Source organism: Cinclus cinclus, chromosome 16 (genome assembly GCF_963662255.1).
Source record: "Cinclus cinclus chromosome 16, bCinCin1.1, whole genome shotgun sequence".
Taxonomy (NCBI): Eukaryota; Metazoa; Chordata; class Aves; order Passeriformes; family Cinclidae; genus Cinclus; species Cinclus cinclus.
In genome coordinates, this window is record NC_085061.1 from 2,321,757 (window position 1) to 2,338,389 (window position 16,633).

At 51.8% G+C, this 16,633-nt stretch overlaps 1 protein-coding gene across 2 annotated transcripts; it reads right to left on the bottom strand.

Annotated features, from left to right (window-relative positions):
* Positions 1-5,645: 5,645 nt before the first annotated feature.
* DRG2 (developmentally regulated GTP binding protein 2) lies at positions 5,646-15,572 on the bottom strand. Of its 2 annotated transcripts, XM_062503243.1 has the most exons (13): positions 15,485-15,572; positions 14,152-14,312; positions 13,183-13,272; positions 12,094-12,154; positions 11,048-11,138; positions 10,616-10,688; positions 10,378-10,468; positions 10,102-10,199; positions 9,164-9,240; positions 8,425-8,513; positions 7,519-7,577; positions 7,053-7,106; positions 5,646-6,966 (listed from the first exon to the last, which is right to left on the bottom strand). In XM_062503243.1, the coding sequence occupies exons 1-13, from the start codon at positions 15,546-15,548 to the stop codon at positions 6,880-6,882; spliced, it is 1,095 nt and encodes a 364-aa protein (XP_062359227.1). In that variant the 5' UTR covers positions 15,549-15,572; the 3' UTR covers positions 5,646-6,879. The 2 variants fall into 2 exon arrangements, 1 of the variants encoding a protein (XP_062359227.1); XR_009933683.1 differs by lacking the exon at positions 5,646-6,966 and having other exon boundaries at positions 7,052-7,106; positions 8,399-8,513.
* Between the last annotated feature and the right edge of the window lie 1,061 nt (positions 15,573-16,633).

A 16,633-nucleotide genomic window follows, 5' to 3' on the forward strand; every position in this document is an offset into this window, starting at 1 on the left:
GTTTGGCGAGGCACATGCCCGTGCGTGGCTCCCTCGGGCGCCGGTGGCCGCCCGCTTGGCATGGCGCTGGGGCGGTGGGACCCGGCCCCGGGGCAGCCCGGCGGAGCTGCTCCTGCCTCCCGCGCACCCCGCGAGTCGGCAGCGCGGTGCCGGTGGATGGGATCCGGCTGTAACCCAACCGCAAGGCTCGCGGCGGCATGAATAATGTAAGGGATGCACCACGCCAGCCCTGAGACTTTTCCGAAGGAGCAGGGAAGGCCCCCCTGCTTCTGGGAGCATCCCCCCAGGGGGAATCTGCAGGGAAAGCACCGTTAGCCCAAAAAGGGACCCTGCCACCTTCCCAAGCCTCGGGACTCCCTCTGCCCCTCCCTGAGGAATTAGCCTCTTCCTCCGGCCAGCACGGAGACGGATAAAGCCCAGGGATCGGCACCAAGAGAGAGGTGAGAATTCTGCAGAGCCCAAGGCAGCAGTGGGAGCACACCCAAAGGGAGCTACGCAAGGGAGGGACTCAACACCAAATTCCACAGCCCTGCTGGGAAGCACTGAGGAGCCCAGAGCCTTCAGGGGCACTTCTCATGCCATGCCAGGTGGCAGGTATGTGCACAGGGTGCCACACGTGCCCACACGCAGCTGGCAAGAGGGGTTGCACGTGCCACACGTGTGACCCGCGACAGTGCCAGCAGCGTGTTCGTGCACACACGTGCCCAGGCACGGGGTGACCACATCAAATGTTAATGCCAGGCCTGGATTCCTGCGGCTGCAGCTCATCAAAGTTTAAGCAGCAGCATTGGGAACTGGCTGTCCCACATGGATTACCTGCAGGCAGCAGTGGGGCTGGTGGGGGCAGGGGCAGCACCTGCTGCACCACCTTACAGGGGATGCATTTGGGGAGACAGAAGCATCCAGCTGTGCAGCAGCTGAAAGAACCAGCAGCAGCTGCTGGACTGAACCCACTGGTCTCCCCCAGGATCAGGAGAGCCCAAGGCTGGCATCTCCTGGCAATGTATTGACCCCAATATTGTCCCTCTCTGCCACTGTATTATCCCCAACATTGTCCCTCTCTGCCACATCTACAGTGGAAGGGCATCCACCATGATCCCATGGATTTGCCTACTCCATGCATTAATTTCTGGGATAGACACATCCTGGTCTGTACAGATGGAAGCAGCTCTGGACTGCAGGGTGGGCAGAGGGGGATGAGAGGCACCTGGCAGCCATCAGGAGAGGGTCTGTGACAGAAACACAAGGCCAGCAGCACACAGAAGGACCCTGGGTGCAAAAACCTGGCAGTGAGGGGGTCTCTGAAATGGGTACCAAGGCTCTGGTAAAAGATACCCAGAGCATCCTTTGATCAGGTCAGTCCTGAATGTCTCCAGCCACGTGGGCGAGGCAGGGAAAGCCACCTCACCCCAGGGACACAGCCCGGGGCAGCCCCGGTCCCACTGCAGCAGCCTGCAGCTGTGCCACTGGCTGGATGCAGGGAGGGGATGGAGACTTTGGCCTCGGGGGTTCACCCGCCCCAGCCCGGCAGGACGCGCGGCTGCCCGGGACTGTACCTTTGGAGTGCCGGCATCGGCGGGCAGAGCTCCAGAGGCAGCAGCTCCACGTCTCCAGGCAGGTCTGCGGTCACCAGCCGACCCCGGGTCTGCTTTCAGCTTGTTTCCAGTTACAGCTGGAGCAGGGCTCCGTGCCACCACGCCACACCACACCACGCCAGCCCCAGAGCTGCCATGCCTCCTGGGAGCTCCACGCTCCAGAGCCAACCCAGGCACCTCCCGGCTGCAGTAGCACCTCTCACCACATCCCCTTCCCCGTCTTCAGTTCTGCATCATTGCACATCCACTTTCAAACACTTGTGAGCAGGTGAAGCCCAGCCACAGCTTTTGTCATAGCTCCAGGGATGCTGGGAGCACAGGGATAAGATGGACCCTTCCAGAAATGTGACAATAGCACAATCCTCCAAGCCCCCAAGGCACAGTGGGGTCTTTCCTTGCCCCCCCAAGCACCCAACACCCCTTCGACCTGGCTAATTTCCACCCCCTTTAGTTCCTGCCTCCAAAATGAGGATGGAGACCCAGCACATGAGCAATACATGGCAATCCCCGCCTGCCAGCTGCTGCCTGCTCCCCATAAGGGAGGTGTTCTGGAAGCAGACAGGCCAGAGCAGATGCTAGAAGCACAGACCAGCTGGGCACGGTGCTGGCGTGCACCCAGGGATATGCTGGCTGGCAGCCCTGGAGCCGGGTCACAGCCCTGTGCCATCACCTCAGTCCCAAAGCCAAGCCCAGGAGCTTTCCTGGGGCAAAACAGCTCCGAGGTAAAAAGAATGTGGGGAAGAAGTGGTAGGAAATATCGGGTAGGGGGTTCCAGGGGAGGAGGGACTGTTCAGGGGAGGCCACTCTGCTCTGGAGGGCAGTGGGGATGTGGGGCTGTGGAGAAGGTGAGATAAGGGAGGATAAGGACAGCAAGCAGACAGGCAGGGACAGGCAGAGGTGAGGGGACACCACACACCTTGACCACGAGAACCCGAACAGCAGCGCTTGCTTAAAATCCACCGTCACACGCAAAGGTCCCTTCCTGGCAAAAAAGCCACTGCAGCACTCGTGAGCCCAAGGGAGGTGCCACAGAGCTGGGACACCCACAGCCACTCACCCGGGGTAGCCAGCTGTCCTGCAAGGCGTGGGGCTGGCTCGGTGCTCTGCCAGTGCCGTGGGAGGACCATCGCTGCCACGTGGAGAGACACGATGCATATTTGATAACTGCTATTATTCTCATCTCCACACATGAGCAGAGGGATGGGAGCTGATCATCCCTCACAGAGCTGGGGAGCAGCAGGGAAGGAGTGGCTGGAGGGGTGAGGGCCACCTCCTCCCGTGGTCTCTGTCCCTTGTAACCCCGGTGACACAGCTGGACTGTCCCACATCCCTCCCAGGATATAAATGAACTTGTGTAGCCCAGGTGTGAACAGCTGGAAAATAGCCCTGACCCACTCTGGCATCCAAACCAATGGAAGTTTAGAAGAAATCACAGAACGTGGGAGTGAGAAAGAAATGCACCTCCTCACACCCCTCTCCAAAGATGGGCAGGACCAGCCAGCTGCAGAGGTTCTGGCAGGGATCTAGACACCCATTATCCCAAAAACCTCGGAGCATCCTCTCCTCCCGGGACGAGCAGGACACTCCACCTGCTTTCACAACACTCCCATTTCCCCCATTGCATCACTGGGCTCCTGCATCCCACCAAACTGGGGACCATCTTCCTGCAGTGATGGAGCCTGTGGCTCTGCCACATGCAGAGGGAGAGAGAGCATCCTGCTGCAGCACCCGAGCCTGGAAAATCTCCGCTTCCTTCTCCTCCAGGCAGGCACGTCCCAGCCGTAATGCGGTGGGTATTTATTATGCTGATTCCTCAGAACGCGAGGGCTTAACTGCAAATTACAATCAATAGCCCCAATCCCCTCGGGGCAGGTTCATCATTTAGCAGGCGCAACCAGAGGAATTCAAAACTATTTGCCAGCCATTAATCCTCCTCCCCGCAGCCTCCCCAGCCGGCTCCGCGCCACTCGCGATGGCTGGTTGGGGTGACCCTTGTCAGCATCTGAGACAATTAAGCTGTCACTGCGGATCGTGACTCTTATATACGGCCCTGAGCAGCACTTTGAGATGTCACCGTGATGGGGTGAGGGGAGCTGGCTGAGGCGAGCCCGCCGCAGCAACCATCTCCCATTGAATTAAATGAATGTATTTGGAGGCAGAGTCACTCTTTATTACCTTGCAAACGATTCCTGACTAAATTAAATTATAAAAGGAGTATTCAGCCAATCAAACCTGCTTGATTGCCTGGAACAAGCATTTTAAACAGAGCACGCCTCTAGGCAGGCGCTGGTTGCAGAGAGGGAGGGAGGGTGGCTGATGGGCTGTGGGGAAGCTGATCCAACCTGCTCCACACCTGGAGTGCTCTCAGGCAGGGGAACGGCCCCAGGGATGGGGCAGGATCAGCACAGCCCTCTGGGGACAGCAGGAGCGAGCCTGGAGGCAGCTGAAGAGCAAGGAAATGGCAGGAGCAAAGAGCAGGCAGGGCTGCTGAAGGCAGCTTTCTCTGAGCATCATCCAAGCAAGGCTTTCCTCCTAACAGCAGAAAAATGCAGGGTGCTGCTCTTCTGGGGGCAAATCTACAGCTCCTGCCTACACCCATGCTCCTGGAGAGCCCTTCTCCCAACACAGAGTCTGATCACATCTCCCCTGAGGGGCTCTGGCCAATGCATAAAATCCCAGAATGGTTTGGATTGGAGCTCAAAGCTCATCGTGTTCCATTCTCTGTCATGGGCAGGAACAACATCCACTATCCCAGGCTGCTCCAAGCCCTGGCCTTGGACACCTCCAGGGATGAGGCAGTCACAGCTTCTCTGGGTAGCCTGTGTGTGTGCCTGGGCCTCACCACCCACACAGGGAAGAATTTCCTCCTAACCTCATCTCTATCTCCCCTTCCAGTTTAAAACCATTCCCACTTTTCCTGTCAGTGCATGCCCTTATGAAAAGTCCCTCTCCACCTTTTCTATAAGCCCCTTTAAATACTGAAATGCTGCAAATTCCATAAATGTCAGGAGGGCTCCAGCACAACCCTAATGCTGAAGCAGATTTCCCCCTTGCCCTTCAGATCTTGTCTTTTCAGGACTTGGGAGATCTCTTGGAGGCAAACCCACTCCAGCACAAACTGCAACGTTTGCTGCTTTTAACGTAAGCGCAGAACAATTAGGGAAGCTCCTGGAAGAAGGAATACTGCAATTAAATGGTGCATTTTCAAATGCAGCTATAAACTTGCTGCCAAAAAAGCTACTCTCTCTCTGAAGAAAAAGTTGGCTTCTTCTAGCTTAACTATTTTTACTTCATCCCCATTCCAATTTTAATCATGTATCTGTTCATTTTGAACAGGATAAAATGCCCATTTTCCTAAATGAAGCTAATTAGGCAGAGGGGATTTTAACAATGATATGCCAAAATCAATTTGAAACGCACACTGAAGTAGCACCAGCTATTCAAGGACAGGTTTTAGCAGGTAACACTGCATTTCAGCCTCACACCAAGCACCCTCTGGCTCCCAGCACTACCTGGGCTGAGGATGAGTCCCTGTCAGCAGTTCTGGCCGCCCGGCTCCGTGCCAAGGCTTGGCAGGCTGCAGGATTTGGATGGAAAAGTCAGAAACTCAGGGACAAAACGAAACCAAAATTAGTCTTTGTGAGGGCAACTCTGCCTGTGTGACCTTCAGGGGGAATGGGAAGGGTGAGTTAATGTGCTGGAACAGCATCCCACCCAGCTCACACTGGGAAGGGCCAGCTTTCCATTGCCAGACAGGGATAATATGGATAATTTGGAACTTGTTCTCCACTAGTTGCCTCCATGGTCAGGATTTCCTTTGCACTCCAGCTGTGAACAAAGCCACAAATAGGGAAGGGAACTTACAGAGTTCAAAGTCACCTTCTTAGCTTGGGCACTGTGTATAGTATCTATTTATCTCCCATCACCAGTCTCTTGCAGCCACTTCACCTTCTATTGCCCCCTAAATCTCCTGCAAGAGCATCCAGGATTCCTCAGGTGGCCAAAGGTAACAAAAAAAGTTAGGAAACACAGCAAGCCATCTACCCGCCATTCACATGAAATAACAACTTTTTATTTTCTCAAATAAAATAATACTTCCATTTCTGCTCGATCAGGTTGTGAGGGGTGGGAGGAGCAGGGAGGAGGGGAGGAACCCTGCTCAGACAGGTGTCACACCTGTCTTCACAGTTCTGCATCCACATCAGACTGAACCCTTTTCCAATGAAAGAAAATAAAAGCTATTGGCAGCTCTTCATCCCAGAAGGCAAGAGCTGTACTCTATCAGGCACTCTGAATTGTTTAGCAACAGTATTCAATGGAAAAGCATGATTACAAAAATTCCAGATTTCTGATGAACACTATCCAGACAAGCAATGTTTAACAGGGCTGGGGTAAAACTCACGGCATGGGGTGGTACCTTGAACTCCAAAGAGCTGCAACTGGAATTTAGGGGCACGGTTGATGAGACCCCCACCTTGGGGACTAAAGGGCAGGACAACTCCCACCCAAAAAAGGAGGAAGCTCCCAAGGCAGCTCCTCGATGAGTGAGATGGCAGAAGTGAATTCTTTCCCCAGACTACGGCTCTTGGAGCATGCCCCACTGCAGTCTGGTCAGGCTAATTAACCATTACCAGTTTAATTTCTCATCTCTCAGTACCAGTTGGACCAGGATGCCCTACAAACCCCACTGCAAAGCTATGGAGAGGCACAGAGTGCCAGGTTTTAATGTTAATTGAGGTGGGACCATTAAAAATTGGGGCTGTCTCAGCTGCAATGTGTCCAGCGAGCAGGGGAGGGAGAACTCTGATTCTGTTTCAGATCAAAGCTTAAATTAAGTGAATGGATAAGCAGCAAAGCATCAGCAATATTCTCTCAGCCCAAAGCACAGGACCAGATTTTTTCACACAAACCCAAACACTTCCCACTGGGAATGCACATGGATTCATGTGCAAACCCTACAAGGGGCAGAACACTGCTGGCTGTGGAACTGTGTCCTAGAAGAACTAACTCCTTTTAAATTCTTGGGAAACATCACTTGGCCTGAAATGCTGCGAGATGGAAACCATCTTCCCCATCCCCACCTGCAAGCACAGTAGCCTCATTTTCTGCCTTCCTCCAAGAGAATCAGCTTCACAGAAGCTTTCTTGACTCTGGAACACATCTCCCTTTTTCTTTTTCTCTTGTTTTTTCTTTTCTTTTTTTCTTTTTTTCTTTTTTGGTGTGTTTTGTTTTAACATGGTCAGTTCCAATTGCAGTGATTAAAGACAAGGCCAGGCACCAGCAGTTACTTCTTTACAATCTGAATGACATCTTCATGTTCCATCATATGAGTTAAGCCCACTCTTTGAGGGCTGTACTTTGTGCTTGTCCCCTTTGAAGCAAAAAATGGGGAGAAGGGTTAGAAGACCAGTCAGAGACACCTGAAGACAGGGATTCCAGCTGCTGACTAACACTTACCCACACCAAGGCATATTTGAACTGGCTGGCTAATGATCTGTGAATCCGATGGCACTGCAAGACAGAGAGGAAGGAGTTTAAGTATTTACATTACATCATTTGGCAAACAACTTTTTCAGTACCCAGAAATTAAAAGAAACTCAAATTATGCCAGAATTCACAATAAAGACTTTAGGAGCCAGTTAACATCATTTGAAATCATACAGAACAAACACAGGAATCACCAGCCCACATAAAGTCCCATTCCATTGCTTCCATGTGCTTTTTCACTGGGCTGCATTAAATAATTACTGTTTAAACCTTTTATAGCAGCTGTGAAAGAAACCTGAGGCAGATAAAAGGCAACAAAAGGAGAAGCCCAACCAAACACTGACATGTCCTGAGCTTTATGAAGCACAAATCACAGCAGGTCCAAGAAGAACTGCCTTCTCACACAGGGAAATGTAAAAGATGCACAAAAAATTACCACATGTTCCACAGAGGCCCCTTTTCGTAGAATAATGGCATCTGTAAAGTCTGGTCTCTCTGTGGAGAAACAGAAGGGGGGGAAATCATTGGATTTCTATCAAGTGTGTTCTAAAATGCTGACACCATCTCTCATCACCTTGTGCTTACTACTCCCAAATTCCTCCTTCCTGCTCCCAGACAGAACAGGGATCCAGTACCTAAAAGCATCAAAGCAGCTTTCCCCTATCCACAAGTGCAATTACCCACTCCACACAGTCAGCAGCTTCCTCACAATCCACCTGACCTAACTCATCCCAAACCCTTGACTTAAGAGAAACAAAACCACCCAAGTCAAAACACACCTGCTCAAGGAAAACCAAAATCCCCAAGGTTTCAGAGCTTAACAAGCTCAGAAAATTCCTTGATCCCCTCACATCCACCCAATTTCAGCTGTTCACGACCAAAAAGAGCAAATTATAGATGTGCCTCCATCATTGGGAGAAGCTGCAGGTGAGTTATAAAGCAAAATGAGGATCAAAGGCACCCCCAAGGGCATGGGAATCACCACATTTCTTGCAGCAGGGACAGGAAAATTCTTCTGGGTTGTGATGGGATGAACAGTTCATCACAGTATGCATAAAAAGGAAAAAAGCTGTGAACTTGCACCCTTTACTCCCTTATATCATGCAAAGACTTATGAAAATTCTGCTCTTGTAAAATACAGCAGGAAGGCCATGGTGGGATCCACATACGGCAGGATCAGACAGAGCAGGAAGCACTTCCCAAGAGCTGAAAGATGATTAGGGAGGATTTAATTCCAGCATTTCCAAGGCACCAGCCCTGCTGGGAGCCTGTCTGCCTTCCATGAACAGCAGCAGCAACATTTGTGTCTTTCAAACCTTCTGTTCAGCTCGTGGTCACTTACGTCCCCGTTTCTTGGTGTAGATGCAGGTGAGTGCCAGGTATTCCCAGAGCTTTTCCAGCAAGTAGTCCAGGTTCAGCTTCATGCCACAGCTGCAAAACACCAGGACCATCTGTTTACTGCTGTTGTGATTTAGAGGTCCAGAAGAACAAGGTGAAATGTCTTTATTAAAGTGCTGGAGAATGAGGGGAAAGTCTTTAATGAGGCAAGGCAAGGAAAAACATATGGCAAGATGATCTTAAACTGAGGGAAGGCAGGGTTAGATTAGATATTAGGAAGAAATTCCTTACTAAATGGGTGAAGAAACACTGGAACACAGGTTACACAGAGTCTCTGGCTGCTTCATCCCTGGAACTGTTCAAAGCTAGGTTGGATGGGGCCTGGAGTAAACTGATCTAGTGGAAGGGAGTGGAATGAGATGAGTTTTAGGGTCCCTTCCAACACAAACCATTCCATGATTCCAGAAGAGTGAACAGCTTTGAAGCAGCAAAGCCCCAACAGATATATCAACATTTCTAAGGAAACAAGCCAGATTGTTTGACTCTGTCCTGCAGACAGCACGGAGAGGCCAAGTTGCCTGCCTCTCCAGGGGAAGGAAATCTGGGAAAAGCTGCACAGCAGCTCTGCTCCTCATCCCAGTAGCCCTGGGAGAAGTTGCTTCCTGGAACAAGCTGGAGAAAGGGGTGTGAAATGAACCCCACACCAGGCAGACCAGCAGAAAAGGCAACGTGACAGCTCCTACCTGATGACAACACTGTGGGGCCTCCGAGCAAGACGATCCACCTCCTCCATGGATATCTGGTCAATCTTGTTATAAACCTAAACCAAAGGGAGAACACCACAGCCCTCAGAAAGGCAATTCAGCAACATGTATAAGTAACAAGGTAGCTCCAGCACCTGAAACAGGAACGCAGATCCTGTACAAAGATAAGCCAAGACTCTCAGTAAAACAAACTATTAAAATTCAGAAGTCTGAATATAAATTTTGGCCTTTTAAAATTCTCCCTTTGGGATGACCTGGAACATGTTCTTCGGTGTCTTTGATCTCATACAGACCCAGTGGCTACAAACAACCCTAAAGGGACCTCTGGCACACAAGGGACCAAGAACTGAAAAGTTAAGCACAGAGCTGGCAGCAGGGGAATCAGAAGCTCCACACGTGGGAGCAAAGCCACAGCAGCAGGACTGGAAACTCTGCTGCTCTAGGGCAGCACCAGCCACAAGAGGGCTCAGGGAACACACACAGCACAGCTGCACATCCAAAACCTATAAAAAACTCCCTGTCGAGCTGTTTTCCACCTCTTAAACCCCCAAATCGTTACTGTTTTAGGAGGCAGGAACAAGGGCATGGAGTAATAGGACAAGGGGGAATGGTTTTAAATTGAGAGGGCAGGGTTAGAAGGGATATTGGGGAAAAAAATTCTTCCCTGTGAGGAAAGGGAGGCCCTGGCCCAGGCTGCCAAGAGAAGCTGTGGCTGCTCCATCTCTGGAAGTCTCCAAGGCCAGGTTGGAGCAAGCTGGGATAGTGGAAGGTGTCCCTGCCCATGGCAAGGGTGGAATGAGATCAGCTTTAAGATCCCTCCCAACCCAAACTGTTCCATGATTCTGTGAAGTCCTAACATTCTGGCACAGAGAAGAGATGCTGGATGTGACAGCAGCCAGGCTGCCCAGGATACTCACATAGAGGCACGGCATGTAGACCCTGTTTCCTACAATCACATCAATGAACTCATCAGGGGAACAATCCTCTCTGAACAGGACCTCAGCATTGAAGATTTCTGAGGTGGACACTGTCAAGGCCCAAATCCCAACACACCACACAGGCTGAACTATCTGGTGACAGCCTGCTGCCAACCAGCCAGCACCAAAAGGACACCAAGGCTGACCCACAGCAGGAAGCACTTGAACCATGAGTTGCTGATGGCTTATGGGTTTCCCCATTTTAGGAAAGGATACTGTATTCATGGAGGATGAGCTGAACCAGCTTCTCAGAGCACTGAGTCAAAGTGACAGTGGAGTTGAAGGAGATGCCTCCACCCTTCTTGGGCTGCAGGAGGCAAAAAAGCAATGTAAGAACATTCTGCAAAACCCACAGCCCCCTCAGCCTGTCCAGCACAAGGGACAGCACAGAGTGAGCTCAGCTTTGAGCAGGCAGGCAGACAAGCTGTGTCTGCAGGAGCTCAGGAAGCTTTACCTTGAAGTAGATGTTTGGTTTGCTTTTGTTCAGCCGGATTCCTACAGATTCCAATTCTTTCTCCAGCAAGGCCCTGCAGGGACACAGCACTTGTGAGGCTGAGCATGGCCAGGTGACACCCAAACCTTTCCCTTTTTAACTCTTGTGTTAATACAGCCCTGCCACAAGCTTCCATTACAGCCTAAACCCCCCCTAAGAGTCTGTGGTGGAAATGCAGGTTGACATTCCCACCTTTGACAGCCATGCTGTTGGAACAACCCTTCTGCTGAGAAGCCACTCCAAGCAGCAGGATGCCTCTCATGGAACACAACACCCATCTCACACTCAGCAACTGAATTCCTCATTCCCCAGGTGCTCTCCACAATTCCTCAGGAGATGGCATGTTTTGAGACCCAGAGCTTGGCTCACCCCTCGTGCCCAGCACACACTCACCTCTGCACCTCACCCTTGGTGGCATCCAGCATCATGATCACAACGTCTGCTGTCCTGGCCACAGCAATCACCTGCCGGCCTCTGCCCTTCCCTGGGGAGACAGGAGGTGGAGGCACATCAGCAAGAGGAACCAGCTGAGTTCTGTGACAGATGGAGACTCCTGCCCTGTGCAGCAGCTTGAAAGCAAGGATAAAGATCCTGCAGTGCTGTTCTGGCTGCAGTCAACTGCTGAGAGCTCTGGGAGCAGCTGCAGGCAGCACAAGGAGCTCAGCAGAGAGAAGATCAGTGCCAGAAGGTGCCTCAGGAAACACAGGCACTGTTCTGGTGACCCAAGGGAATGGCTGGAGCTGTGGCAGGGAGGCTTAGGTTGGATATTAGGGAAAGGTTATTCCCCCAGAGGATGGTTGAGCACTGACCAGGCTCCCCAGGGAATGGGCACAGCCCCAAGGCTGCCAGAGCTCCAGGAGTGTTTGGACAACACCAGGCACAGGGTGGGATTGTTGGGGTACCCTGTGCAGGGCCAGAAATTGGGCTGCATAATCCCTGTGGGCTCCTCCTCAGATGTTCCATCACTCTTGATTTCCTAAGCTATTTTCAGACACAACCAGCCAACGAGGACAATGACAACACAGAGAGACAAAGCCAACATCTCTTCCCAGAATCAGGAGTCATGGGAGGACTGGCAGGAACTCAGGGAATTACTCAAACAAGGTTAGTGTTTAGCTGTAGTTCCCTCTCTGCCTCTCCAGCATCTTTCTATAGATTTCCCCAGTACCAGAAAACAGATGAGCCACTTAACACTCAGGCAAGGAGGTGAGAAGTGACTGGCTTGCTTTGGCTCCCACCTCCAGAAAACCATCTTTGTGCCACATATAGAGCCTTATGTGGGCTCAGGGATAAGAATCGTGCCTCACATAGGATCAAGGACTCAAAAATTTGGAAAGACAATGGAACTCTTGGCCCAGGAAACTTGTGTATATCTGAGACACCCAGGGACATTACTGAGGGCAAATCCCTCCTGTACATGAACACAGACATGAGCCAACCTTGAGCTGCTCCTTCGATGATTCCAGGCAGATCCAGCAGCTGAATGTTGGCTCCTTTGTACTGAAAACAAAATAGAAAGATGGAAAGTTGAAAGCTTTTTGCAAGGTACCTGAGCTACCCCAAAAGCCCCAAACACACACTGGAGGTCCACATCCTGTGGAGACTGGAATTGGATGGAACTGGCAGACCAGGGGAACTCTGCACAAAGCTCATGGCTCTGTCCTGAGGCAAATTCCATGGCTGTGGACTCTGTTCAGCATCACACACAGCTACACATTAGATCCTGACTCCCTAAAGCACCCCATGACGGCAGTTGGACAAAGCAGCAGAAAACAGGACAGCAGTCATGTATTCCCAAGTTTGAGGAATGGAAAGGAAAAAAACCCCTTTCTTTCTTGGTCTAATGAGAAAACTCAGTATTGCACAAATGCCACATCTCTTACTGTGACATATCACGCTATTCAGGTCTTACAGTACCAGCAAAAAACCCAGGAGACTCTTATTCCTAGGATTTGCAAGGCATTGGCTCTCCAGCTGTTGTTGCAGATCACAGCTCTGCTTGAATGCATTACATCAAACTCCTTTTCCCACCAATACAGTTACTTTCACTATTTAACTCCCTCTTCCCATCCTGACCCAGATTTCCTCATTACTCTTGGACACTTTCCAGTCTGATGCCCTTTATCATTTGCTTTACTGATGGATGCTGAAGTCACTATTAATAAAACCCCTCAAGGACAGGAGTAGTTGTATTTTGTTTTGAAAGTGATCACAGCACAGACTGCCTCTGTAAAGCTTCATTAAAAAACAAATCTGTCAAGGTTTGCAGCCAGCTGGTCACTGGCACTGACAATGGTTAGACAAAATTCAGTTGAGAATTGTTGTATTGCTCTGGTCAGTCCAAGAGCAATTCCTGATCAGGCAGCCAATCCTGAAGAGTTACTGAGTTCAGGGAAGTGCAACACCAGCACTCAAAAGTTTAAAGCAAAATTCAGATTTGGAGAGCTTTGGATATCTCTGCTCCTTAGTGGCAGCACAAGTGTGGCCGTGAAAACACATTTACACAGTTGGAGGAGAATCCTACTCACTTCTATGACTCCTGGGATGCAGGTCAGCGTGGTGAACTCATATGATGCAGCTTCGCTGGCAGTCGAGGTCATTAAACTCAGAAACGTGGACTGAAATGCAAGAGATCAGCATCACCAGGCAGTAAAATTAAAAGATTCAGCAAAACAAGCAACACCAAAGTGCCCCTCAGGCTGTGGAAGTTGTGTTGTGGCTCTTCCAGGCACAGGGACTGAGGTGGTGATACTGTCGTGGAACTGAAGTAAATCCTGCACATCCCCCTTTCCTCAGCAGTGCTGGGGCTGGGCAAGAATAAATTTCAGGCAACAAGTTTCCCAGGGCAGAGCACAGAAAATGAACGAGAGTTTCCCAATCTCAAACTCTCAGCTAGATCACAGAATCATGGAATGGTTTGGGGTGGAAGTGACCTCAAAGCTCATTTCATTCCAGCACTGCCATGGGCAAGGGCATCTTCCCCTATCCCAGGTGGCTCCAAGCCCCATCCAACCTGGCCTTGGACATTTCTAGAGATCCAGGAGCAGCCACAGCTTCTCTGGGTACGCTGTGCCAGGGCCTCCCCACACTCACAAGAAGGTATTCTTTCCATATATCTCACCTAAATTCCCCCTCTTTCAGTGTGAACCCATTCCCCCTTTTTCTACCACTACAGTTCCTGACAAAGAATCCCTTTCCAGCTTCCCTGTAGCCTTTTCAGGTACTGGAAGGTGCTGTGAGGTCTCCACACAACCTTCTGTTCTCCAGCCCCAATTCTCTCAGCCTGTGTCCACAGGGAAGGTGCTCCAGTCCTCCCTCTAACAGTTCCATGCTGGAGACACCAGAACTGTGTGGAGGACTCCAGGCAGGAATCCCACAAGATGAACTTTAAGATGCCTCCCAAACCAAACCATTCCAGGGTTCTGTGGTCCCAAATCACCTCAGCAGCCACTGCAAAGCACAGCCTGGAGACACAGTGAACACAGCCTCTCACTGACCTTCCCCACAGAAGGAAAACCGATCAGTGCCACCCGGGCATCTCCTGATTTCATCACATCGAAGCCCTCTCCCTTTGCCGCCGGGGATTTGGAGGGTTCCAGCAGCTGAGCTCTGTATTTTGCAAGCTTTGCCTTCAGCAGGCCCAGGTGGTACTCAGTGGCTGCAATGACACAAATCCAACAAGCTGGTTGGCAGAAAGTTGCTGGTGATTCACTTCTGGGAATGAGAACCTTCCTAAAAGGAAAGACTTAGGGCTCTTGGTCAACATCTTAACCTCTGCCAGGCACAGAGCTGCTCCTAGCTGTTCCATCACCTTTTGGAACCCTGGGCATTGAGAGCAAACCTCCCAGGGACCTGCACAAAGGCACAGTGGAGGGCAACAGCCAAAAAAATCCTGAATTAAAGGAGCAAGGCAGAGGGTGAGCAGGTGCAGGAATGAAGGGGTGAACTGAGAAAGTTCAGGAGAGAGAGATAACAGGGAAGAGCAGCCCCTCTTGGAAAGAGCCCCTTCCTACACCCAGTCACATTCAGTGCTCCAAAGTGACAAGATTATTTTCCCCTTCTCTTGTCAACTTTTAAAGACACATTTAACTCAGAGCTCACACGTGTGGAAGTACTTTACTGCCTTATTCTTAGCAAAACTCTTGAATTTACACCTGAAGCAGGAAAAAAAAGGAAGGCAGTTGTCTCACTTTGTAACACGTAAGGACATTAAACCAAGAGCTTACAGGTTTATTTATATTATTTACTACAGCCTACAGCCCCAGCAGCAGCTCTGGCAGAGCCCACAGGGAGCTCCCAGACCACTCAAACACCAGGAGCCTCCTGTGACAGAAGGACTTCAGATATCCTCTCCTCCCAGCTACGGTCAGGAAAGAGGGCACCCCTCAACCTCCCCAGGGCACCCTACACACACTCCCACCCCAGCCCCAGGGCTCACCCTGCTCCCCAACCTGCCCCAGCTCCCAGCACCGCCGATCCCGCCCTCTGTGTCCCCAGAGACTCCCCAGCATTACAAACCACCCCCATCCTTCCTCCCCCATAGCCCTGACCGGCACCTCTTTTCAGAGACCCCTCCCAGACCCCACAACCCCGAGCACCCCACAGTCTGGGGACTCTCTCCCAGCCCGCCATAACTCGCAGCCCACCTGATCCTCGGACTCCCCACAGCCCCCAGTCCTCTCTTCCCTTGGACCCTTCTCAGCTGCCCCTCTAACTCACAGACTACCCGTGTCCCCCCATAGCCTCTCGCACCGCCAGCCCCCCACAACCCCCAGCCCACCTTCCCGCCCGCTGTCCCCGGCTTCCTCAGTCCTCGAGCGCCCTCCGCACCTTTGTTCTTCTGCGTGCGGGCGATCTCCTTCTCGATCTCCGAGATCTTCTCCAGGATGCCCATGGCGGGGCCCGCTCCGCGCCCGCCGGAAGCGCCTCCGGCCCGTCCGTCCGTCCCCGTCACGCGTCCGGGCCGCGCCGCACTGCGAGCTCCGGCCGCGCCCCGAGCCCGGCGCCCTGGGTTCCGCCCGCCGCCACCGCGGGGGCACCGGGAGGGGCCCCAGGGAGGCGACCCCGGGTGGGGGCGAGAGCTGGGGACAGGAGGAAGAGGCGCGAAGAGAGAGGTATCAGAAAGCAGGGGTGGTGTTAAGGTTCGTCCCCAGCCCGGACTGCCTCCTCCTGCTCCTCTAATTAAAGCTGGATCCTGAAAGGACCGTGGAGCTGGAGGATCGGGCTCTTCTCCCAGGCAGCAGCGACAGGACACGAGGAAACAGCCCTAAGGGGGCCAGGGGAGGCATTCAGTTGGATATGAGGAGGAATTTCTTCCCCGAAAGAGTGATTAGATACTGGAACAGGCTGCCCAGGAAGGTTGGTGGAGTCCCCATCTCTGGGGGTGTTCAGAGAAAGACTGGACATGACACTCAGTGCCACCGAGTGAAAAGGTGGGGATCGGTCACAGGCTGGACTCGATGTTCTCAGGGGTCTTTTCCAGCTTTAATGATTCTGAGAGCCTGTGAGTTAAGGCCATCACAAGCTGCTAGGATTCCTGGAGAAGCCCTCACGGAAGGAGATGAAGCACAGCAATCCCCTGGACTCAGGAAGTGTTGTGGTGGACAAACACACGCGGACACAGATCCCTTCAAATAGAGTTCATGTTTAATTTGGATGTTGATCGCTCCACATAACTCTTCCTCGGCCCCCACACGGACACCCTGCTGCAGCCAGAGTGGTTCAAGGGACACCACATCTTCTCCTAGGCCCAAACACCCCATTTCTTCTCACCTCTGCCCCACAAATCCTCCCCTGGGCTGTTCTCTCTCACCACACCACGACGTACATCTTCCCTCAACTCAAACAGGACAAAGAAAAGGAAAAACCAAAGCAAAGGCCTTTGAGGAAGGAAAATCCACATACCAACAGCCCCTGCAAAACCTTCAGCTCCACAACCTGCTCTGCACCTGCCACACATCACATCCAGACAGTTCTGGA

Excerpts from the sequence above, each read along its gene's own strand:
- DRG2 (XM_062503243.1), bottom strand. The coding sequence starts at position 15,548 with ATGGGCATCCTGGAGAAGATCTCGGAGATCGAGAAGGAGATCGCCCGC. Across the intron at positions 8,514-9,163 it reads CCCCACAGTGTTGTCATCAG|CTGTGGCATGAAGCTGAACC; the intron begins GTAGGAGCTGTC and ends GGTGTTTTGCAG. Across the intron at positions 6,967-7,052 it reads TCAAATATGCCTTGGTGTGG|GGGACAAGCACAAAGTACAG; the intron begins GTAAGTGTTAGT and ends TTTGCTTCAAAG.